At 46.4% G+C, this 23507-nt stretch overlaps 1 protein-coding gene across 2 annotated transcripts in view; it reads left to right on the forward strand.

The window, feature by feature from the left end:
* The window catches only part of PRKG1 (protein kinase cGMP-dependent 1), a 363030-nt gene that overhangs the window by 239145 nt on the left and 100378 nt on the right, over positions 1 to 23507 (forward strand). For both annotated transcript variants that reach the window (XM_058840756.1, XM_058840755.1), the window contains exon 5: positions 11078 to 11141. In XM_058840756.1, the coding sequence (XP_058696739.1) occupies positions 11078 to 11141 (64 nt within the window). The remainder of the gene's footprint in view (positions 1 to 11077; positions 11142 to 23507) is intronic.

Consider the following 23507-nt stretch of genomic DNA (forward strand, 5'->3'; position numbering starts at 1 on the left):
TTGAGAAGAACTTGGCTGCTGTGTTTTAAATCAATCCTTGTGTGCCCACCCTGGTGCTGCTGCCCTGATCTCTGTGCCTGGTCCAAAACTGAGCTGTTGAACACATGTGGGACATTAAAGGGAAATTTGTTAGACATTAATCACCTCAGAGGAGTAAACTGAGTCATCTGCAAATGTGTTGAATGATCATCAATAAATCAGGAATGACAGGGAACCAGGAATGGATTTATGGAAGTGCTTTCAACACCTGTTGCTGGCTCCTTTTAACAGTATTTTGATATCTGTCAATGAGTCAGATTTTAATCTGAAGTGTTGCCTTCTAAACACATTGAATGGTGGGTTTAATCAAGGTGAAATGTGGCCTTGCATAAATCAATGTACAGAAAATAAAATCTGTAGCCATAATCACATCATGATGACCTTCTTTCTGTGAAATAAAATGAAATAAAATAAAGCTGACTGGCATAAATTATATTTTCAAATAATTTTTGATGGGGTGGTGGATGAGGATGGGCTGTGGGAATAGCCAGGCTCTTGAATGCTGCTCTGGGAAAAGAGGCAGGGCAGGATATCCTGGATTACAGGGCTCAGGGCAAAAACTCAGCACCAAAACTGGGTTCTTTCCTTTTGGATCCATCTTCCCTGTCCTTTCCCCTTCCCTGACCTTTTCATGGGCTAATTTGGGGTCAGGTTTCCCTTCTGTTTACTTCATGTCTGCCACAGAAATCCAGGAATTCTGTCCTGCCTTTTCTTATTTCTCTGCCCAAATATCAACCGAGGAGGCCACAGATAGTCCCAGCCACTCCAGTTTCAGGATTATCTTCATCACATTCAGAACAGGACAACAGGAAAAGGTTTGGAGGTTCAACCATGGGCCAAGGGAATGACAGAGGAGGGTGCCAGCAGAATTCCCTTCCTGGGATACAGAGACAACCCCGTCACGTGCTGACCTTTTGTCATCTGTTGAACAGCAATTAGTTAAACAAATTGGTGGAATTTAGTGAAGCTTTCATATTGCAGTGGAGAAAATAATGGAAAAGAGAAAACGCTGGAGAAAGCAAAATGAAACATCTGTTGGGATTCAAGTGAGGACGGATCCAATGCGTGTTGGATCCAAAGGAAAAGTCGCCAGGAATTTCCCTGTAATGGCAGGACAGGGGCTGTTCCATGGATCAGGTGACCTGTGGCTAGTAAGTCTCACTGGTGACCACTCACTAGAAGGTTCTTGCCCTTTTCCAAACTGCTTTGGACCTGGAATGTTGCACTTTCCCCTCATGGATCATCCAAACCTGAGATGCTCCAGTTGGAAGCTTGGATGTCCTGCTCCCAACAGGTCTGGGAGGAGTCTGGGTTTAGGATCAAGAATTGAGGGTTGGATTTGGGATCACTGATCCCTGATGGGCTGTGCGGGGAGAGGAAGCTGAAACTGGGATGAACCAGTAGAATCAAGAATAGAGGCTGGATTTGGGATCACCAGCCTGGGAGAGGAAGCTGAGAGGGTTTGACAGCAGCAGAACAGAATTGTATGAAATTATTGCAATTGGCTTCCCAGCACAGAGGTTTTTTGTGTTTGGTTTTTTTTTTTTGTTTATTTTGGTTTTTTTATTGCCCATTATGCTGCTCGCCTGTCTCTAATATTCCCAAGATTGTTTTCATAAACAATTGGATTTTTGAGCCGTGTGTGGAATCTGTCAGGCTTTATTTGATTATTTCTCCAATACAGCCCAAGCCCCTTGAAAATCCTCGACCTTTAATTCATTTCCAGCTGTGGAGGCTTTTCTGTGCATAGGAAATTTTGGTCTCCAAGATGTAAAAGGAGAATCAACAGTGTTGTAAAGTCTGGGGTTAAATCATCCTTCTCCTTTCTTTAATTCAATAAAGGACTCAGGCTTATCCTGGAGAAAGGGATGTCCCAGCTATGGCTTTAGAGCTTTAGAGGTACTTTAAAGGTATTTGGGATTCTGTGCAGGTAATAAGTCATGAGGAAGGGTTTTTTTCCCATTCATGGGTTGGGATCACAGAATTGGGCTGGCTGAGATGTCCTGGGGGTTTTGCTGGGGACCCCTGGGGTTAGCACAGCACTGCTTGTTTGTGGGAAGATCTCAAATGCCTCTGAGCTGGATTTTCATGGGGCCAATCCCAGGATTTCATCCCAGCATGGTTCTGCTGGGTTCTCACCATGAAAGGAACAAAATTCTTTGGATTTTGGTACCAGTTTCGTGGCTTATTTCTCTGGGGGTAACTAAGTCATTCTTGGAAGTCTGTTGTCATTGGTGATCTCAGAAGTGATCCTCTGGTGATGATTGAGAAGGGATTTTCCTTGGAGTTGTCCCTCCATAAATCATCTCAGCTGTATCAGCCAGAGTGAGGAGCTCAAGGTTGCTCCCAAACCCAGTGGCTGGGATTTAGTGATACTGCCAACCATGGGGTCACCCCTGCTAACTCCCAACCTAGGAATGTGTTGGGCAGGATATGCATGGTTTTCAATCCTTCTATAGTAACTAACAACAAAAAAGATAAATATTTAGGTGTTTTAATGCTTTGTGAATTGTGGAGATTCACTCAAGACGTGTGTCAGGGAACAATTAAAAAAAAAAAAAAATATTCACAGGATCCCACGATGGCTGAGGCTGAAGGGAGCTCAGAGGGCAGCTGGTGCCACCTCCCAGCTCCAGCAGGGCCATCCCAGAGCACAGGGCACAGCATTGTGTGCACACAGCTCTGCCACAGCCCCAGGCAGGAGAGCCCACAGCCTCTCTGGCCAATCTGTTCAGGGCTGGGCACTGCCCAGGGAAGAAGTTCTGCCTCCTGGCCAGGGGGAATTGCTGCCATCAGGCCCTGCCCGTGCCTCTGGTGCCATTGCTGGGCCCCCGGAGCAGAGGCTGGGCCCTGCTGGGAGCCCTCCCTGCAGCCAGGGCCAGCCAGGCCTGAGGGCCCCTCTCAGCTGGGGCTCCTCTCCAGGCTGAGCAGCCCCAGCTCCCTCAGCCTTTCCTGGGCACCGAGATGCTCCAGGCCCTTCCTCAGCTGCGCAGCCTCCGCTGGCCCCGCTCCAGGAGCTCCCTGGCCCTTTCAGGTCCCATTGGTTTGGGGAAGTTGCCCAGGAGAATGTGAAAAGCTGGTGATTCAGAGGACATTAAAAACACTTACAGCTTATCTTTCTTTTGTATACATGTAATTCTGAAGGCAGAAAATGATGGTGATCTCTGTGATATGTTCATTTAATGGGGGTGGTTAAAAGGAGGACACAGCGTTCTGGCAGGAAATGGGGCTGTGCGTGGAAAGGGTGTCAGTGGCTTCATGAAAAAGAGATGATAATGATGCTGTCAAGTGCAGCAGAGATCTTTTAGACTCCTGCCTTCATTTGGTCTTGGATTTGATGTAAATACCCAATTTGGAGGAAAGTGAGACAACAGACTGTGCATGCAAACTCCGCTTCTCCCTTATTTACACTCACTGTGATTTTGACACACTGACCAGTGTTAAGGATCTCTTTTGAGGCACACCATGAGAATCAGTCCCAAAAGTCTTTTGTTTTCTACCTTGTGTGAGGTAATGGTCTTCGTTGGACTTCATTCTGGTGCTCCAGGGTTGCAAGGCCGGGCTGGACAGGGCTTGGAGCAAGCTGGGATAGTGGAAAGTGTCCCTACCCATGGCAGGGGGTGGGACTGGATGAGCTGCAAGGTTCTTTCCAACCCAAACCATCCAGGGATTCTGTGGTTTAATAACGAAGCAGAAAATTGGCTTGGTGCATCACTCTGGGTCTGTCCAGAGGTTGAAGGATGAAATGCCTATGAAATGCCCTAGACAAAGGGGAAAAAATGCAGGAGAGAAACTCCTTGACAGCAAACTGTTTTGAAGAGATAATTACAGTGAAAGCCAAAGACAATTTAATTTCAGCTGTATTGTGAATGCAGGATCATAAAAATCAGTGTTCAGGGCTGTGAGGCTTTGCATGACAGCTTTTATCTTTCATCACCAGTGGGTTTATATCAAACACAGTGTGGCCAGATGGACCAGGGCAGTGATTGTCCCCCTGGGCTGGCCCTGCTGAGGGACCTCAAGGGCTGGGTCCAGTTCTGGGCCCCCAGTCCAGGAAGGACATGGAGGGGCTGGAGCGTGTCCAGGGAGGGGAACGGAGCTGGGGAAGGGGCTGGAGCCCCAGGAGCAGCTGAGGGAGCTGGGAAAGGGGCTCAGCCTGGAGCAAAGGAGGCTCAGGGGAACCTTCTGGCTCTGCACAACTCCCTGACAGGAGGGGACAGCCAGGGGGGGTCGGGCTCTGCTGCCAGGGAACAGGGACAGGACAAGGGGAAACGGCCTCAAGCTGTGCCAGGGGAGGCTCAGGTTGGACACCAGGAGGAATTTCTCCATGGCAAGGGAGCTCAGGCCTTGGCAGGGGCTGCCCAGGGAGGTTTGGAGTCCCCATGTCTGGAGGTGTCCAGGGAAGGGCTGGACGTGGCACTCAGTGCTCTGGGCTGGGGACAAGGTGGGGATCAGGCACAGCTTGGACTCCATGGGCTGGGAGGGATTTTCCAGCCTCAGTGATCCTGGGATTCTGTGATACAACAGTGTTGGAAAAACTGGGTGAGTTGGAAGGTAGAAAAGTTCTGCTTTGGGACTCTAGGTAGAATTTGATGTGCACATATGAAGAAATGTGACCTGCTAGATCCAAAATCACCCCATAAGATCCTCCAAGGATTCCAGCAGGAGCAGGTTCCCTCTGTAAGGTGGCTCAGGAGCAGCAGAGTGAACCCTGTGCCTGGACATGAGCAACCAGAACTGGGCTGTGCAAACTTCACTCTGGTTCCCTGAGTGGCTGCTGAGCCTTTGTAGGTCTTAGGGAGCAATTGTCCTTTCCAAGATGAATCATCCTGAGTGAATTCATGTGCAGTGGGAGGAAGGGGTTCACATACCTGCTAATTACTCTCTCTCCCTCTCATGCTGACAGCAACAATGGAACTTTTCTTTTAAATCAGTCCCATCTCCCCAAAGGAGATGCAGTAGGAGGGCTCTCTGTGATAATGAGCCCCTGTCAGGGAGAGGCAGAGATTGACAGGAGCAAGGCAAAATACTCCTCCAGAGTTCCTGATCTGCCTATTGAACACAAACAGTGCCTGGGCCAAAAGAGAGTCCCTGGAAGTGTTCAAAAACCACACAGATGTGGTGGGCTAATGATGGACATGGCAGAGTTGGACTCTGGTCTTGGAGCTCTTTCCAGCCTTAGTGATTCTGATCCTTTTGAGATCATTTCACATTCCCCTCAGAGAAACTGAGAGTCCTGGTCTCATGATGTCAGCAGATCCCTTGGCATCCTTGGTATCCTTTTAGCACAAGAGGGGAAAATGGAATTTTTGGCACTTGCTTTACTTCAGTATTTGCTCATTAGGGATAAGATCAGTTCTGATTCTCTCTGGTTTTCCTGTGTGTAGTAGAGCTTAGGATATAACCAGATCCCTGAAAACAAATGTCCTACAACCTCCTTTCAGGGTTTTATTTCCCTGATAAGGGCTGTGAAATGAGTGGCAGAACATTCAAACTGTGGCTGTTCCATTTTCACCCTTTCCAAAATGAGTAATTGTGAATTGTTTACTGCCTGTGTGGCTTTAGCACAGCAGACAAATCAACTGCAGCACTTGCAGAGCAAATCCATTCTCTCTTCCTGAGATTTCTGTTCCGTGCTTCCAAGGCCAACCCAAAGTGAAATTAATGGGAATGTGAGTGGCTGTCACCCTCCCTGTCCCTTCCTCCTGCTTCTCTAATGTTCTTTGAGCTGTGTCCTGTTCTGGGCCTTCACAGCCAGAGAGTCCTGGAGGGGCTGCAGCACGTCCAGGGAAGAGAATGGAGCTGGGGAAGGGTTCAGGTTGGGCACCAGGAGGAATTTGTCCATGGCAAGGGAGCTCAGGCCTTGGCAGGGGCTGCCCAGGGAGGTTTGGAGTCCCCATGCCTGGAGGTGTCCAGGGAAGGGCTGGCACTCAGTGCTCTGGGCTGGGGACAGGGTGGGAATGGGTCACAGGTTGGTTTCAATCGGCTAAGAGGGATCTTCTACCTCAGTAATTCCATGAATCCAAGCAAAGCATATAGGAAGTTGCTAAAGGAAAACCAGCCTTGACTTAGCAATTACCTGTGTGACTGGGGAAGGACTGAGATTTTTGGAGAAATAGATACACCTTTCCTGAAATTAATTTCTGCCACTTCCCTTCTGGATACTATGAATGAAAGTAACCAGCAGTTGATCCTCCAAATAATATTTATTGATCTGACAGAAAAGAGGAATTATCTTTTGATGCAGCAGTTTGCAACACAACAGGAATGTACCTGGGAGGGTGGGCAGGCCCTGGCACAGGGTGCCCAGAGAAGCTCTGGCTGTCCCTGGATCCCTGGAAGTGTCCAAGGCCAGGTTGGCCAGAGCTTGGAGCCATCTGGGATGGTGGAAGGTGTCCCTGCCCATGGCACTGGCTGGGCTTTACAGTCCCTTCCAACCCCAGCCACTCTGATTCTATGAAATTATGCCAGGACCATGATCCCAATGATCCCCATTGCCTCCCTGACACAACTGGGAGCCTAGTGTGAGGCTGCCTGTACAGCTTGAGTTGTCCAAAACACCATTTTTTGGTGATTTCCCAAATCAAGGATCAGCTTGGGCTGTTCAGATGTAACCTCAGTTCTTTTGGAACTGAGACAGAGCTCTAGGAGCAGCCCAAGTGTGCTAAGGAAGGACATTTGCATTTTTCAGCCTTCATTCCAGTTGGGTGCCAAAAAGAAGTTTCAGGGAACTCATCCTTAATTTCCTTTTACTGGAGTGTTGGAGTTTGGAGCTCTGCTTACCCAAGGCACAGAACAATGACAACAACTGCAATTGTGATGGTGCCAAGCAGCAATAAAAGAAGTTTTGTTCCAGGCTTAACCCAGGAGAAACATCTGCCACCGACCTGGATGAGCACCCTCACTGAACACCCTTCAAAAGTTTGGGAATGCATCTTGAAAGGGATTTAGAGAGTGAATGGTTGCTTTTACAGCCTGGAGGCAGAGCAGAGCCAGGAGCCCTGCGAGCTGTGGTGTGTGTGTGTGTCAGAAGATAAATGTCCTGTCAGAGCTGGCAGCGCTGCATCCGAGCGTGTCTGAGGCTGCAAACAACGCCTTGGGCCACAGCCAGCACTGCTTGGAAGCCCTTGCTGCTTCCTCCAGGAGCCATCCTGTGGGATGGAGCACAGGGATGAATCAAAGCATGAGTTAGTGGGGATGTTGCTTCTACCTGGAAGTTGAGAGCAGCGTGATGACAGCATCCTCAGGGATGGAGCCATGACCTTTCCCACTTCCTTCGGGAATTTGGGCATATCCCTGCTCCTCCATGGGGACAGGGATTCAACCCACGGATGTTTTAGCACAGCTGCTTTCCCTGAGTTTGGCAGCTGGTGCTGGGCATGTTGAGCTCTCTGGGAAAATGTGTCACTTTTGGAGCCAGGCAGAATCGCTTCAGACAGGAAGCAATTCCCCACGGGATATTCTCCTGGGTCCAGGAACTCCAAGATGCAGAATGTTCCATGGCTGAGCAGTGGGGAATGCAGCCAGGAAAATGTCACCTCTCCTCCTTCCCTTGCTCACTGTCCAGGGTGTAGGGGCAGGGTGGCTGGAGCAGGTTCCTCATCCCACCATCAGGATGATGGCACTCGCACTCTCCTGATAAAAACTCTTTGTGGATGTATTAAAATCATCCAGTTCATTGCATTTTCTGTTAAAACTCAAATCCCTGGAGCTAGGGATCTGCTTTGCCTCCTTGTTTGCTGTCTCTGTAGGGTGGCCTGGATCCTCCTGTGGATCCTGGGCTGCACTTTTGCCAGGGGATCCTATCCAAAAGGCATAAATAATTTGCTGTCCATACTTCATAACACCTTATCACCTTCAAGAACTTGGAGGAGCAGAAGGGCTGCAGGTGAGCAGGAGGTCAGTGAGTAGTGAATGGTTCTATTCCATCCCCAGCTGAATTCCATAACTTCATCCAGGGAGTGGATTCAGGGCATGTGGAGAAATTACTCTTAATTAAGTGCAATAAGAAGCAACTGGAGAAAGTCCCTTATAAAGACTGGGTAAGGCAAGTAGAAGGAGCCCCATTGTGCTGTGAGAGGTTGGTGAGCTGCTCTTATTAATTCTACAATTGAATCACAGTCATTAAACTGGAAAAAACTTTCAAGATTATCAAGTCCAGCTTTTCCTGGGCAAAGTGGGAGATGGTTGTGGAAAAAAAGGAACAAGTGAAGTCCTTTACTTGTATTGCAGGTAGGGAGAAAATCACAAGTTTCAAGCTTTGCTGAGGACTTTCAGTGTTACATACCAGAATATCTGTTTTTGCCAGCTGTAGCACTATTACTGTCTCGAGTGGGTGTTCAAAAATTTTCTTTATTGATGGAATTTAAGGAGCATTGGGAAGAGAACTTGTTGGGGAAAGTCTGGGTTTGTTTGACCCTATTTTGTTGGGCAGAACAGTTGTTCCTTGAACAGCTGGAGCAGTTTGTTGCTGTGACTTCTTCTACCTTAAATACATCCCAACTCAAGGGCTGAGTGTTTGCCCTTCAATAGTTCCAGTCTTTTTCACACAGCTGTAGAAAGGGAAATACAATTTTCCTGCCTCTTGCTGTGGTGATCAAAGATTCCCTGGGAGGTTTTCTGCTCCTGTTTGCCTCTGTCCTATGTGGTTTCCCACTTGGAGCAATTTGCAGCTCAGCTGTTTTGCTCAAGGCTCTCCCTGGAGAGCTGAGGCTCCATTTGCCTTTCAGGGCAAGTACCCACCTGGAAATAATCATGGAAACACTCCTTTTGTACACAGCTCCTTCAGTAATCTAGGCAGTTCTGTGGAGGGAATTGAGACTCTGGTTTATGAATCCACTTAATATTGTCCTGTGGAGAGCAGAGGGGGATTTTTATTGATCTGGAGAATCATGTCTTGCTATCTACTTATCAAAGAAACGCAAATATTTGGTTGTTTTGTCACTTCTGGCTATTCAGGGCGATTCTGGCCTGCCATAAACCTCCCCTAAATCTGGGATATTGATGGTGTAATTCCATGATGTATTGGAGTTAGTTTTGTCAACAAACAAAATGCTTTTCCTGTTATTTGCTCTTGGAAGTTCTAGGCTTTTCTCATGAAATTTGTTAGGAACTTAGGACCAGTTTCCCTGATTTTTTATGGATTTGGTCTATAATAGATGTCTTTCTACCCTTCCTAGGATTTCACAGGCATAATTATTCACTAAAATATACCCTGAGGTGGGTTCCTCCCCACCCTCATAAAAAATAAATAAAAATAAAAAAATAAACTCATAAAAAATATGAGTTTAAGGCACAACCACACTAAATTCTGACCACTTGTCCCAGGCTGCGATCTTCTCCCATAAGTTCATTTCTCATTTGGGAATGCTGGAATTGATGTAATAAACTTGCATTTTATGCTTAGGCTGGGCTATCACAGAATTCCCGTCCAGTTGTTTGCTTGTTCCTGTAACAATGTGGCTCCACGTGATCCCAGTAATAAAAGTACTCTTCCTAAGGGGGGAAAAAAAAAGCTGTTTTTGAGAGCATGAAAGGTGATATTTTTCTGCATTTATCAGCCCAGGTTTGTCTTGTTATCATTAAATAGATTCAACTGAAGCTATTTTTTTTTTTTAAGGAGGGTAAATGAGCAGAGAATAATTTAGATTGGGAAAGACATAAAAGATCAAGTCCAGCTGTTTCCTCAGCACTGCTGAGCCCCACATCCCCAATATGCTGACCCATATCCCCAAGTTCCATGGCTGTTAAACCATTCCAGGCATGCTGTTTTCACTGGGGCAGCCCCTGCCAAGGCCTGAGCTCCCTTTCCATGGAGAAATTCCTCCTGGTGTCCAACCTGAGCCTCCCCTGGCACAGCTTGAGGCCGTTTCCCCTTGTCCTGTCCCTGTTCCCTGGCAGCAGAGCCCGACCCACCCTGGCTGTCCCCTCCTGTCAGGGAGTTGTGCAGAGCCAGAAGGTTCCCCTCAGCCTCCTTTGCTCCTTAAATTCCATCTATTCCCACCCCTGCCATGGGCAGGGACACCTCCCACTATCCCAGGCTGCTCCAAGCCCTGTCCAGCCTGGCCTTGGAGGCTTCCAGGGATCCAGGGCAGCCACAGCTGCTCTGGCCATGGTGTATTTTGGGTTAAATTTTTGTGGTGTCTGTGTGTTTCCTTCAGCATCACCTGGGAATATTGGTGGATCTCAGGTCTTTATGGAAAAGAGAGGAGGAGAAACCAGAATATTGCAAATCACAGGCTGGCTGAGGATGGGAGGGACATGTGGAGGTCCTCTGGTTCAGCTTGACATGCTCCATGTGCTGATGGCTTTTGGGTGTCTCTGAAGAGGACAATTCCACAGCCTCCCTCTGTGGACTGGAGATACAGCTTCAAAGTCAGGATACTCCCTGGAGGTTTGGGGACCTAAACTCGTGTCCCCATCCTGCTCCAGACTCATTTAGGTGCAGTCCTGGGGGCCCTGGGTCAGGGGGCCCTTTATGGCTGCATCACCTTCTCATCCCACCCTGGCCTGGGCAGCTTTTGCTGAGGGAATTGCTGCCAAACAAGTGATAATGTCACCTTTTTGGCCAAGGAAGAGCCACAAATTTGGCTGTAAAACCATTAGGGAAATGTTCAGAAACTCGCCGAGGGCTTGGATGGGAGCTCAGTGCTGCAGAGCCCTCTGTACATCCAGGTGTGGTTCACTCTTTTATCTGGGGCTGCTCTTTTTTGTGTTGCATTTTATTTCTGGAGGGCTGAAGCAAACCAGGCAGGACTATGACTGAGCAGGTTTGTGGCTCACAGGAATTCCAGTGGATCCTGAATGGATCCCTAGTTGACTACCAGCTTTAGGGGTGGCTCTCCAGAGGTTTGTTGCTCCCATCATCACCAAATCCATCCTGGCTGCTAAAAAAGGAGATGCTTTCCATGATATGTTTTTCCTGTTCAGCCCTGGAGCATGAAGGAAAAAAATCTCGAGAAGACAGAAGGAAGGAAAGCAGCTGTATCTGTGCCCTGCGTAAAGGGATCCATTAATCGAGGTTTCTTTTGTATTGCAGTGTTCCCACATTCCAGAGCCTTCCCGAGGAGATCCTCAGTAAGCTTGCAGATGTCCTGGAAGAGGTAAGTGCTTTGAATATTGGGATTTCATGAGTTCAGAACCCTCTGCTGACAATATGCAGCCTCTTCATTTTCTGCAAAGAGCAGCTCCCCAGTTTGGCAGCCATCGAGACCACGAGAGGAGTTGTTGGGAAAATTAATCCACTTTTGAGCAGGGTTTATATATTTAATTGTTTTTTTATCCAATTGGGGAGCGAATCCATCATTTCCTGTGGTGTCCAGAAGGGAATGAGCTTCTTCAGCCCCTGGGTGAGTGGTGGGAAGGAGGGGAATGTGAAAACCTGGTCTCATTTCAGATTTGACAGGACACTTACGTTGGAGGGTATTTTACAGGTGTCATGGAAAAGGTGCTCTGGGAAGAGTTCCAGCAGTGTTGGGATGGAGTTGGGCATTGCCTGCCTGGTTTTAACTGGGGTCTCATTAGGGTCAGGCTTTTATCTAAAACAACAAAGAAATCACCCACAAAACAACCAACCAAAAAAGAAACCTCTGAAAAAATGACAATAAACCCTACAACCTTCCCAAAAATACAAAACCCTGCACCCTACCAAAAAGAAAAACCAAACAAAAAACAAACCCCAAAGCCCCCCAACTTTGCCCCATAAGCAGATGTAAAATGGATGTAAAATACTCATCACAGTTTTCTCCCATATTTTATTCCCATAATTCTCCCTTCTGGGCCTAAGGAATTCAATATCCCAGAAAGTCATTAATAAACCCTCCCAAAAGGTGATTTAAGTGCAGGAAATATGTGTGTGACAGTAATTTATTTAATTCCTGCTCCCTCTCTTTCATCCATGCCTCTCCATCAGGGAAGATGTTCTTGTGGATTTGGAGGAAAAGCTCTGCTGACATTGGAGTTGATTTAAATTTTTTTTTCCTGAGCTTTGCTGGGGTGTTGTTCCTTCTCTGCCTTTTTATTTAGTGCCCAGATAAATTCTGTGACTCCAACAAATCAGCTGTTTGTCACCCCGAATAATTGCATATTCACAGATAAGCTTTATTCCCTTTACTGCCAGGGAATGCTCTGATTTAGAGGAAAAAAAGGAGATGAATTCCCTGTGCTGTAAATTCCATCTGCCTATCTCAAAACCCCACTCCCAACCAGAATTTGCTTGGATCACATCACCAGCCTTAAGCTCCTTATCAAGAGTTAAGGAGGAGCATAAAGTGCATAAAACTTTTCCAGAAACACTTGAAGTTTTGTGGCAGGGGGAAAAATTTCTTAATAAATACCTTATTAAATAATGAGGAAATGAGGCACGAAAGCAGCATTTGTGGGCAATAAATCTGGATTTTTAGGGTGGATGCTCCCAGTTCCTTGCTTGGAGTCAGTGATATTTCCTCTGGGTTTGTCTTGGGTTGAGTAGACTGTGTTTTGCATAAATTAAAAATAAAAAGTCCCTCTCAGGTCTGTATATTTAGAGATTAAGCTCCCACCTGGCTACAGCCCTTTTTCCATAGGTTACACTGCTGTAGTATTGGAAAACCCCTCTGGATCATGGCACTGTTAATATTACATGGAATAATGTCTGGTGACTCACACAGGGATTATCTGGGTGACACCAATGTTGCCAATCATTTCAGTCTTTATGGATAATTTCATGTAGCAAATGGAATTAAAATCCTGAAGGGAGTAGGATGGAGAGTCCGTTCCTGGCATGGCCAAGGAGTGGGATGAGCTTTTGGTGAGCATGGATAGTGCTCAGAGACCTGGGCTGGCATTTTCTCCTCTCCTTCTTTCCCCCTCTTTAGTTTTATTTGGGTTTTGTGGCACAAAATTGGGATTTGTTTTCTGTCCTTAAGTTGCTTCACATTCTGGCAGTGTTTTTCCTCTCTAAGGTGTGCCATTCAAATGTAAAACTAATAGGATTTCCATCTCAAATCAGGTGTTCAGGTACTGATAGGTGTAATTGAAGTTCCTTGACTCAGTCTCCTCTGAAGACACTTCCAGGTACTCATGATTTTGTAATTTTCTATTTGATCTCAAAGTTCTCATTGTGCCTACAGCTGGTTATTCTAAATTTTGTTCCCCAACTCCAAATTCCTGTTCCTGTTTCAAAGAAGGACCCCTTTGCCTGGATATCAGGGATGGAGCTGATACCTGCCTGAGCATCGGTCCCAGCTCCACTGAATTGGGTCAGGGTTTCAGGGAAGGGGAAGGAGGCAGGAATTCAGAGAGCCAGAGGCAGCTGGAGTACCTAATCCTAGACTGGTATGGGTTGGAAGGGACATTAGGGATCATCCAGTCCCACTCTGGCCACAGGCAGGGACACCTTCCACCATCCCGGGCTGCTCCAAGCCCCGAAGTCCAACCTGGCCTTGGACACTTCCAGGGATCCAGGGGCAGCCACAGCTGCTCTGGGCACCCTGTGCCAGGGCCTGCCCACCCTCCCAGGGAACAATTCCTTCACAATATCCCATCTATCCCTGCCCTCTGGCACTGGGAAGCCATTCCCTGTGTTCTGTCCCTCCATCCCTTGTCCCCCAGTCCCTCTCCAGCTCTCCTGGAGCCCCTTTAGGCACTGGAAGTGGCTCTGAGCTCTCCCTGAATCCTTTTCTTCTCCAGGTGAGCACCCCCAGCTCTCCCAGCCTGGCTCCAGAGGGACTCCAGCCCTTGGAGCAGCTCTGTGGCTTCCTCTGGATTCTCTCCAGCAGCTCCATGGTTGGTGCCCTGGACAGAATCATCCAAGATTTGAAGTTCTGTGCTTGCAGATGCACAGGAGGAGATTGGATTAAGGTCTTGCTGGCATTTTCAACCCAGGCCTTTTCATCTGCATTTCCTAATCCTGTGCCTTCGCTGTTTGGGATTTAACCTGGTAATCCATGGAAGATGTTGTGTGTGGGAATCTGATCAGCTGGAGCGAGAGACAGTGACAAAGGCGCTTTGATTTGCTTACAAAACCCTGCAGATCAGTTCTTTGTGCAGATAATGTCGGGTCTAAACTACATCACGTGGATTTGCCTTGTTTGTTGTGTATCCAGAACTCGAGGCAGCTTTGACATTTGTGTGTGTATATATTTATAGGTTATTGCAGGATGTATAGAAATTTAAAGTGTTCCAGGCCAGGCTGGACAGGGCTTGGAGCAGCCTGGGGTAGTGGAAGGTGTCCCTGCCCATGGCACAGGGATGGACTTTAAAGTCCCTTCCAACCCAAACCATCCCATGATTCTCTGGCAATACTTAATCACACATTGAAATATATAATATTTATCACAGTTGCAGTGTAAATGGATATTTAAATATAAATATGGCTAATTGCCCCAAGTCCAGCTGTAGAGACTTCATTAACTCATCCTGGGTTAACAGGAGAGCAGCTACAGCTTGGAAGTGCTGGGAATGCCATTCCCACGTCTCCAGTGTGTGTTTTGAGAATTCTTTCATGGGAAGCATTAATATTCAGAATTTTAATTTATTTGAATGCACTACTGGGATCCAAGTGCCAGTGATGTGTTTCCCCCAGCCCTGGCCTTAGCTCCCAGTGGATTTCTGGACAAACAGCAGAGCCAAACTGAGGGAAAAGGCAGAGAAATGTGCTGAACCCCACAGGCAGAGGCTGACAGGGATTGAAACTCTTCCTGCTGCTCTGGGTGCTGAAATCTGGGATCCCAGCTCTTGCCACTTCAGCAGCTCAGTTTGTGTGCTGAGTGTTGCTTGCCAGCCTTTGTCTTTTTTTCTTCCTTTTATTTCAATTTCAGTGAAAGACTGAATTTTAAATGTTGAAAAAAAATAAAACACAACCCAGAGTTCTTCCCTGTTGCTCGTGGAGCTCCTGTTGTGGCTCCTGGTGAAGAGTGGGATCTTGGAGGAGATTTCATGGCTTAATTCAGCTTTAAGAGCTGTCTTGGGCCTTTCTGCAGAGATAGCAAGCATTCTTCCTGCTCCATGCTGCCCCATTAGTATGGATCAGGAGGCCTTGGGATGCCTGGTTAATTAACAGAGGCTGAACACAGTCCTGCCTTTGTTGGGATAGTGTGGCAACAGTGAATAAAAGAGGGAACTTGTGCAAAATTAATTAGCTTTCCATAGAATCAGTGGTTTTTAGGCTTATTTAGGAGTGAGGATGGCTCATGGATAAAGGGGATGAGGTCCCTGGTCCATCCTGCAGGCTCTACCAGCACCAAGGCAGGCCCTGATGTGATAGAGCCAGAAATCAGATTTGAGGGAGAATTCAAAATAAACAGGGAAAAGTAAAAGGTTTTGGTGAAGAAAAAATACCTCAATGTTATTATTTGTTTTCCTCGAAGGAAGCACTCTGGAGAGTGTTCACTAGAGGAGCTGTGGGATAGGGTAATGCTGCCTGTGGGGACATCAAATCAGCTTTAGTCATGACTGACTATCACAAATGGACAGAATTTTGACTCAAGTTGTACTTGCATTAATTTTTCAAATGGTGCTCATGAGAACACAGCTTTGGGTCTGCAGGTGCACCAGGAAATAAAAGCTTTTTGGGGAAAAAAAGCATTAGAAAATGAAATGCAGCTGGAAAAACTGGAGTGCAGGAATACAATGGAGTCAGTGGCAGGAGCTGCTCTAGCTTTGGATTGGGATAAAATGTATTCTTTGGAGTTCAGTTTTCCTTTTTATTTTCTTTAATGTGGGCACAGACCACATGAAGGGAATTAAAAATAATCTCCTGCTTGTGTTAGCACAGGAAAGGAGTTCAGTATTCCCTGGTTCCTGTGGATTCTTGTCAGGAATGTTGTCATCCCTGTGTGTATTTATTGCTCATCCTCTGTTTTCCTCTGTGTTTTGCAGTGGTAGAAATGGGGCAAGATTTGGGGATTTTCTTCCTCAATTCAGCAAAACTTATTGCTAGAAGGTGATGCCAGTGGAGAAAACCTCTGGGACTCTGATTACTTCTTAATGTCCCAATATCCCATCTATCCCTGCCCTCTGGCACTGGGAAGCCATTCCCTGTGTCCTGTCCCTCCATCCCTTGTCTCCAGTCCCTCTCCAGCTCTCCTGGAGCCCCTTTAGGCCCTGGAAGGGGCTCTGAGCTCTCCCTGGATCCTTCTCTTCTCCAGGTGAGCACCCCCAGCTCTCCCAGCCTGGCTCCAGAGCAGAGGGGCTCCAGCCCTTGGAGCATCTCCATGGCCTCCTCTGGGTTCTCTCCAGCAGCTCCACATCTCAGATCAGACACCCCACTGCAGGTGGGGTCTCACCAGAGGGGTGGAAAAAATCTGCCATTTCTTCCCATTTCATTTAACATCAAATCCCTCCTTTTTTTGCCCCAATAAAATTCTTTTGCTGGACACATGGGAAGGCTTTTCCTGGAGTTCCGTGCTCTTGGCACATGTGGGAAGTTCAGGTCTTCTCCTGGTGGGTATTTGTGTCAGGTGCAAGGAGCAGCTTTTGGCCTCTCCCAAATGTGCTTTTCAGGCAGGGAACAGTGTTCTGTTTTAACTGAGATTTATGAAATGAATTTAGAAACCTCTTGAGAAGCAGCTTTTGTTCAAGCTGAAAATCCCAGTGGTATCAGAAGGATCTTTATCCAGAGGCTTTCCATGCAAAGCTGGATTCCTCTGGAGACAGGGGAAGTTTAATAACATCTCATTTACTGTCAGAAGTCCCTCTGCCCTTGTCTCTGGGCTCCTTTGCTAAACCCCAAGCAGAGGAGCTGGGCTGTTGGTTTTCTTTCAAGTGCATGTTGTAAAATCCACTGGAGTTAGGCTAGAGCACCCCAGCTAGGGGATTACATTTCCTCTGGCTCTCCAAAGCACATAGATTCGTGGAAATCTCCATGAGAATCCCAAGGACACTCAGAAGGATGGGAGTTGTAGGACTTTCTCAGCTGTTAGAGAAGACATTCTTCCCTGGGAGGGTGGGCAGGCCCTGGCACAGGGTGCCCAGAGCAGCTGTGGCTGCCCCTGGATCCCTGGAAGTGTCCAAGGGCAGGCTGGACTTTGGGGCTTGGAGCAGCCTGGGATAGTGGAAGGTGCCCCTGCCCATGGCAAGGGTGGGATGAGATAACCCTTAGTGTCCCTTCCAGCCCAAACCATGCATCCTTTGTGAGAGTTCTGTAGTTCCCTGTTTCCCTGCTTTCCAGCACTTTTCTTGCTTTTCCCCATTCTTTGGGAGCCTCCCTCTCCTCAGTCAACCTCCCAGTGGTGGGAAAAGCCATTCCAGCAGTGCCGTGGCCACCAGCAGGACACGTGGCAAAGGCGATGTCGAACAGAAAAAAATGTCCCCAAATTTTCTTTGTCCCAGGATTTTCTTTCTTTATTGTTATTTTTGGCATTGAGTGGATGATCAGATTTTCAGGAGGTCACTGATAAAACGTGAATTTCTAAATCTGCCCCTTTCAGGTTATGCAGGTGTTGGGATTTAAATATTCCCCGTTTCCAGTTGGATTAAACCTGTCTGGGAGATATTTTTATGCTAAGCGGATTCTGCAGCTGATCCGTCACAGTTATGAAAGAAAGCAAAAAAGAAAAACAAAACATTTTTTTGCTGTAATATTAGATATTTTCCAGGGTTTCACAGATATGAAAAGAAAGGATTTAAACAAATTCATAATTTATTATTTGCCCTGGTGGATTTGCAGGCTCTGTTAGAGACACACAGGATGGATGTGGACTTGTTCATGGCACCTGGGACAACAGAGGTCACAGGGACAACTCAGGGGTTCTGAGTTGTCTCTTTCCTGATCCAGCCTTGTTCCTAATTTCCCAATATCTGTTTATTTACTGTTCCCAGTTTCCAGAGGCTCTACAGCAGCACTGGGGCAAGGAACCCATGGAATCTCTTTTTCCAGGCATTTTCTTTGTTGCAGACAGTTTGGGACCAATGGGTTGGCGGTTGTCCTTCACTTCCTGGGTGGAGAAAATCCAATCAATTAATTCTGACTGAAATTTAATTAAAATTTGGGCACTGGGGGTGAGGGAGAGGTTTCTGTGGTGGAGGTGGCTCAGCTCAAGCCCCTCTTCCCAGGTAGTGCTCCTGACAGCCTGAGCTGAGTGATTTTTTTGGGATGGATCTCCCTGTGGATGAGGTTCCTGGTTTGTGCTGAGGGATTTGCTTTCACTGCTGGATTCTTTGTGAGAAACTTGGAAGTAGAAGCATGTAGCTCACTGGTCTTTGGGGCATCTCTTTCTGGGAATTCGTTCAGCAGTTTCCAAAATTCCCTAATTCTCACCCACATATTCCTACTTACTGACATCTATGGACTAATTTGGTGGGAATGAACCCTAGAATGACAATTCAGCCTGGTTCTTCCCTGAAAATATTCCATGATTTCAACCCTGAAGAAATTAACATAGACAATGCCTTTTTATCTGTAAAAACAGGGGAAAAAATACAATCAGCAATTATATTAAGGAAAACCCAAATATTAATAATCCTGATGAGCATTTTCCCTTTGATTCCAACATTTTCCCTGCTGGATTTTCCCATAGCGTTGCCCACAGTGACACCTGCTGGAATCTGGGACAAGGCTGGCTTGCAGGCCCTCCTGAGTGAGTCCTGCCAGGGATTAATTGGGAGAAAAAGTGAAGGGAACAGTCCATGTGCTCATGGAGACACCTGTGGCCACACAAGGAATGGCCACTGGGCTTGGAATGCTGGGAATATCAGCTGAAGACCCTCTGTCCATGGAGGAGTCATTAAAACCCAGCTTTAAAGCAAAGATGGGGAGATCCTCTTCCCATCCCCAGATATCATCAAAATATAATAGTGTCCTTTTCCAGGGAGTTTATTTCCCTTGGGAAATAGGATTGCTCACACTTGAGGGTTTGTGCTTCTCTGCTTTTAAGCATCCCCTCAGAGGCCTTGGGGATGTGTTTGAAATTCCCCATTCTTGGAGTGGCATTTGCAGTGTCTGGGTTGTAATAATAAGAACTGAGAAGTGTCTTGGGGATAGTGGAAGGTGCCCCTGCCCATAGAACTGGATGAGCTTTAAGGTCCTTCTAAACCAAATAATCCTGGGATTGTGTGGCTGGATTTGGGGGCCAGACAGAGGGCTTTGGGGGCAGAACTTCAGCAGTTGTGGAACAGGGATGGAAGTTTTCATCTCAGATTATCCTCACTGAGGCCATCATTTGTGTAACTCCAGCTTGGAGATGGCCTTTGGAGTCTTTTTTGGAGCATCCCCGTAAGTTTGGGTTTCCCTTGGAGGAAGGGTTGGACTGGGGCTGATTCCCAGAATTCAGTACTGTGGAGGCGAAGGAAGGACCAATTCACATTGGAATTGGTGATGGAAATGGAGGGGTGAGCTTCCATCAGGAAAATCCCCTGGTCAAAATGTAGCGAAGTTCAATAGAATCCCAGAGAAATCCACCTCTAAAATGCAGACTGGGATCAGGAAGGGTTTGTTTCTCCAGGATCTTTCTCAATTCAAGACTGATTCCAGGTTCCTACACCCTCTGCTACAATTTTAAGCAGCTAATACCATTTAGACAATATGAGTTGCTGGAATAGCCCATATCCCATTGATAATCCAGTGTAAGGGTTTGGGACTGACAGGGTTAAATCCTGTGCTATCCATGGCTGCTTTGGGGTTGGAAAAAGGGATGGCACATCCTGGTCCTGGAGTCAGAATGTGCAGACTGAGAACTCCTGGTGGGATTTACAGGTGTCTTGAAGGTCTCAGGTCACTGCTTCCTCACTTCCTCTCAAGTGAAGTATTCAGACCCATCATGGCTATTCACATTCAAAAAAAGGGGGAAATTTTGAGGGACTGGTGAAGGGACAGCAAAGGAAATCAAGTATTTTTGTGAAAATTCCTTTTCTTCCATTATTTACTTGCAGTCAGCTCTCAGAGGTATGATGTGGGCAAGGACACAAACTAGCTTTGCCAGGGGAATGCTCCATATCCCTGTTTTATTTCCCGGCACATGGGATGGGAGGGGTCAGGGCAGCATCTCCCTAAAGCCCCTGCCCAAGGCACTAAGGAGCACTTGAAGCACTTTCCAGACTCCTTTGGTTTTCCAGCAGTGCCAGATGTCCTCTGTCTGGAATGAAATCAGCCTGAAAGTCATGGAAAACAGGGATCTTTGTCCTTCAGGTGCTCTTCCTGCGTTCAGCATGAATCTTGTGCCAAAGAAAAGGCTTTAATAACAAAAAAATTATAGGAAATGGAATTAAGTGACTCTGGTGGTGATTTGGAGACAAATGAGGGGGGAAACAGCTCCTTGCTGGGAAAACAGGCTCCTGCTGGAATGGGAAAGGAGGTTCCTCAGCAGAAGAGATGAGCTCTGCTCCTCCCATCCTGTGATCTCTGTCCACTGGGAGAAGTGGGAAATGGGAATAATGTGGCTGTTGCCAGCTTTAAGCTGCTGCTGTCCCAGGATTTTCCCTGTGTGGGATGGGATCCCATCTTCATTGGGGTCAGACTCCTCTGCTTGTAAATCCAAATGGCCATTTCCCAAATTCCTGCCGAGAAAGCCACGCAAAGTAGAATTCAGAGTTTAAAGAATCCCTGATGAAGGAATTTGGGGATCATTGTGTCCTTGCCTGGTAAGAAAAGGGTCAGCTGTGCCTCGTGCTAAAAATCTGACCTAGATTACATTTCCCAGCCTTGTCCTGGTTTTCTTTTCAGGACTGATATAAGAGATGCTCCCAAAAAATCTGCTCTAAGGCACAAAATAGCTGGGAGAAGTCCAATATTTCTGAGTGGGGTCACTGCATGAGAGATTGATGGAGATGCTGCCACTGCAGGGTCAGTTCTTGAGGCGCTTCACCCTTCAGAAATCTCAACTTTCACCATCTTCTGAATTCAGGATGTTATTTGTTTTTTTCCTCACACCTTCCTCTTTAGTTACCAGTTGTCCAAAATCTTGGAATAAGTTGGAGGCAGTGGAAAGGTTCTGTAAAATTTTCCTCCAAGCAAAGCTGCAATAGGCTCATGCAGCTCCAGCCATGTCAATTTTAGCAGTAGAGAGTCTATTAAATAGTGAAAAATACAGCTTTCTGCACTTAGGAAGGAGATATTTTGCATTTCTATTGTAAAATACAGGTTTTATCCCAATTTTCCAAATTCTGTTGTCAAGGAGACGGTGGCAGCCCAGGTGAGGGGCTCAAGGCAGCTTCTTTTTCATTTGGGAAAAGTTGTTATTGATGTTTCAAAAACTGAGATTTCAGCTTTTCCCAGTTTATACACAGAGTGAAAGTCCACTTGCTGCTTTAGTAAATATATTTGGGGCGAACATTTGCTCTTATGGAGGTGTGATTCACTTCCAGAATTCCTTGTTGTGCAGACTGGGAGCAGGGGCTGAGTTTGTGTCATGTGGGTTGATAAAACTCAGCTTTTTTTGTACTTCTTGGGGAGTTGATGAGAGCAATCAAGGGAAAAAGGAGGATATTTTCCAGCAACAGCCAAAATCCATGGGGATACAACAGGGGCTATGAAGTATTTAATTCATCTGCCAAACTCAGGGCTGGTTGTCCCCTGCACAGAACCCTCAAACTGGAAGCAACTGGTGAATTCAGGGGTTTAAACTGGGAAAATGACCTGTTCCAGTAAAGGCCTGTAGAGGATTGATAAATCCAATTCTTTCCATGATTTCCCTTCCACTAAAGTTGGTTTCCAGTGATAATTTGAAGTGCATTTGCAAATGAAGGTATAGTGTCTCCTCTTCAGTCTAGACCACAAAAAGAAAATACATTTCATAGCAGGTGGCTGGAAAAGTGGCTGAGTATATTGAATTAATGTGCATTTTTTTATTCCTCGTGATCAATTCTGAAATGAGTTTGGATCCTGGTGGCAATGCAAATACCTGAGGTGATCAAGCATGCGAAATTTGGAGGAAATGAAGGAAAAGAAATGAAACAAATGTGTTGATTTAAGTTGTTTACTTCCAGCTTCATTTTGGCAAGGAATTGATTCCCATTCTAATAACTGGGGAACAGACCAGTGGATTTAGGGAGGGCAATGGGATTTCCACACACATTCTTCCATTATGACAAGGGAAACCAAATCAGAGCTATTTGGGAAAGGATTGAAGAGAAGCTCCTTTCTTGCATTTCAGTGAAATTTAATTAAACCCCCACAGACTTGAGTTGCTGATGGTTGGAGAGTGGTTTTGTGGTGCAGTGCCATCGTGGGGGTTCTGTTTCTGGTTGGATTTCCTCAAAGTTCCTGTGTGTTAATGTCCAAAGGAGGCTGGGAATGCTGTGGAATTATAGAGATTTCAATCCTACAAAAGTTTAAAATTACATAATTCCATAATGTTTGTGACTGGCCCAGGGCATTCAAAGGTCTTAAATTTTTTTAATTGTTTTTATTTTTGCTGAATTTTACTGTTTGCTTATTTTTACTCAGGGTAGCTGATGAATTGGTTCTGCTCTGTTGCCTGGGGATCCTTTTTCTAATTACTGATTCTCAGCTAATTCTTCACATTTCACAGTCATTATCTGTGAATCTGCTATTATTTAAATTCCCAAGCAAAGCATTTTGGTGTTCTGACCCCAATTTGTGGCTTGATCTGTGGCCTAATACCACTAGTGCCTTTTAACCCTCTAGTTTGTTATCTGTTATCTCCCCTGGGAATAAATCCTATTTTTTTCCATATCAGCTCAGCTTGTTTTCCTGGAAAATCTTGTTGCTAAAGCTTCTCTCCCATTTCTCCTGACCCTGTGCTGCTCTCACCCTCTGTCATCTCCCTGCTCTCTTAATCCTTGAACTCTCTAAGTTCTCCCTCTTGATCTTAGAGGTTGGTCTTGACCTTTTGCCTTCTTCACCCCCTTCTGTATCTCTTCCCAGCTTTCACAGCATCCTTTCCTTCCCCATTTCTCATCCTCCCAAAATTCCTGTTTCTTCTCAGCAGATGGCCCTTAAAAAAGAGAAAAGTTTGAGGCACAACAAAGCCTCACCCACATAAGCCAGCCCCTGCTCTTCAGCCAATGCCAAGGGCATTCCAGGAATGGCAGAAGGAAAAAGCCAGGAGCTCCTCCCATCTTGTGCACTTTCCCTTTGGAAAGCAGGAACTCAGGCCAGCATTTCTGAACATGATCCCTTATCCACCTTGTTGCCTTTTAATTATCCCTGAAAATTGCACTTGGCAAGCGTTGGCTTGAAGTCCAGCAGAATGTAGATGGGGATAAAATCACAGTCAAAAGGACAATCTTGTGTTTTTCATGACTAGGAGATGAAACCATTGAGGTTTATCCCTAGTTCATGTCCTTCTCCTTAGTACTGCTTGGTTTAGGGGGCTTCTGAGATGAGCTGTGTTTGTTCTGTGGCAAGCCTAGCAAATCCTGTTTGATAGCTCACAAATGTTCCTATTTATCTTAAGGTTAATTGGCATGAGGAGAGTTTTGTGAAGGCTGGGTGCTCTGGTGTAAAGACCTTGACTTTGATGGTGTAAAAGGAAACCAAACTGCTCAGCTGTGTGCTCTGGGTCATGGAAATGTCAGAGATGCAGAGCTGC

The sequence above is a fragment of the Poecile atricapillus genome, chromosome 6, assembly GCF_030490865.1.
Source record: "Poecile atricapillus isolate bPoeAtr1 chromosome 6, bPoeAtr1.hap1, whole genome shotgun sequence".
Lineage (NCBI taxonomy): Eukaryota > Metazoa > Chordata > Aves > Passeriformes > Paridae > Poecile > Poecile atricapillus.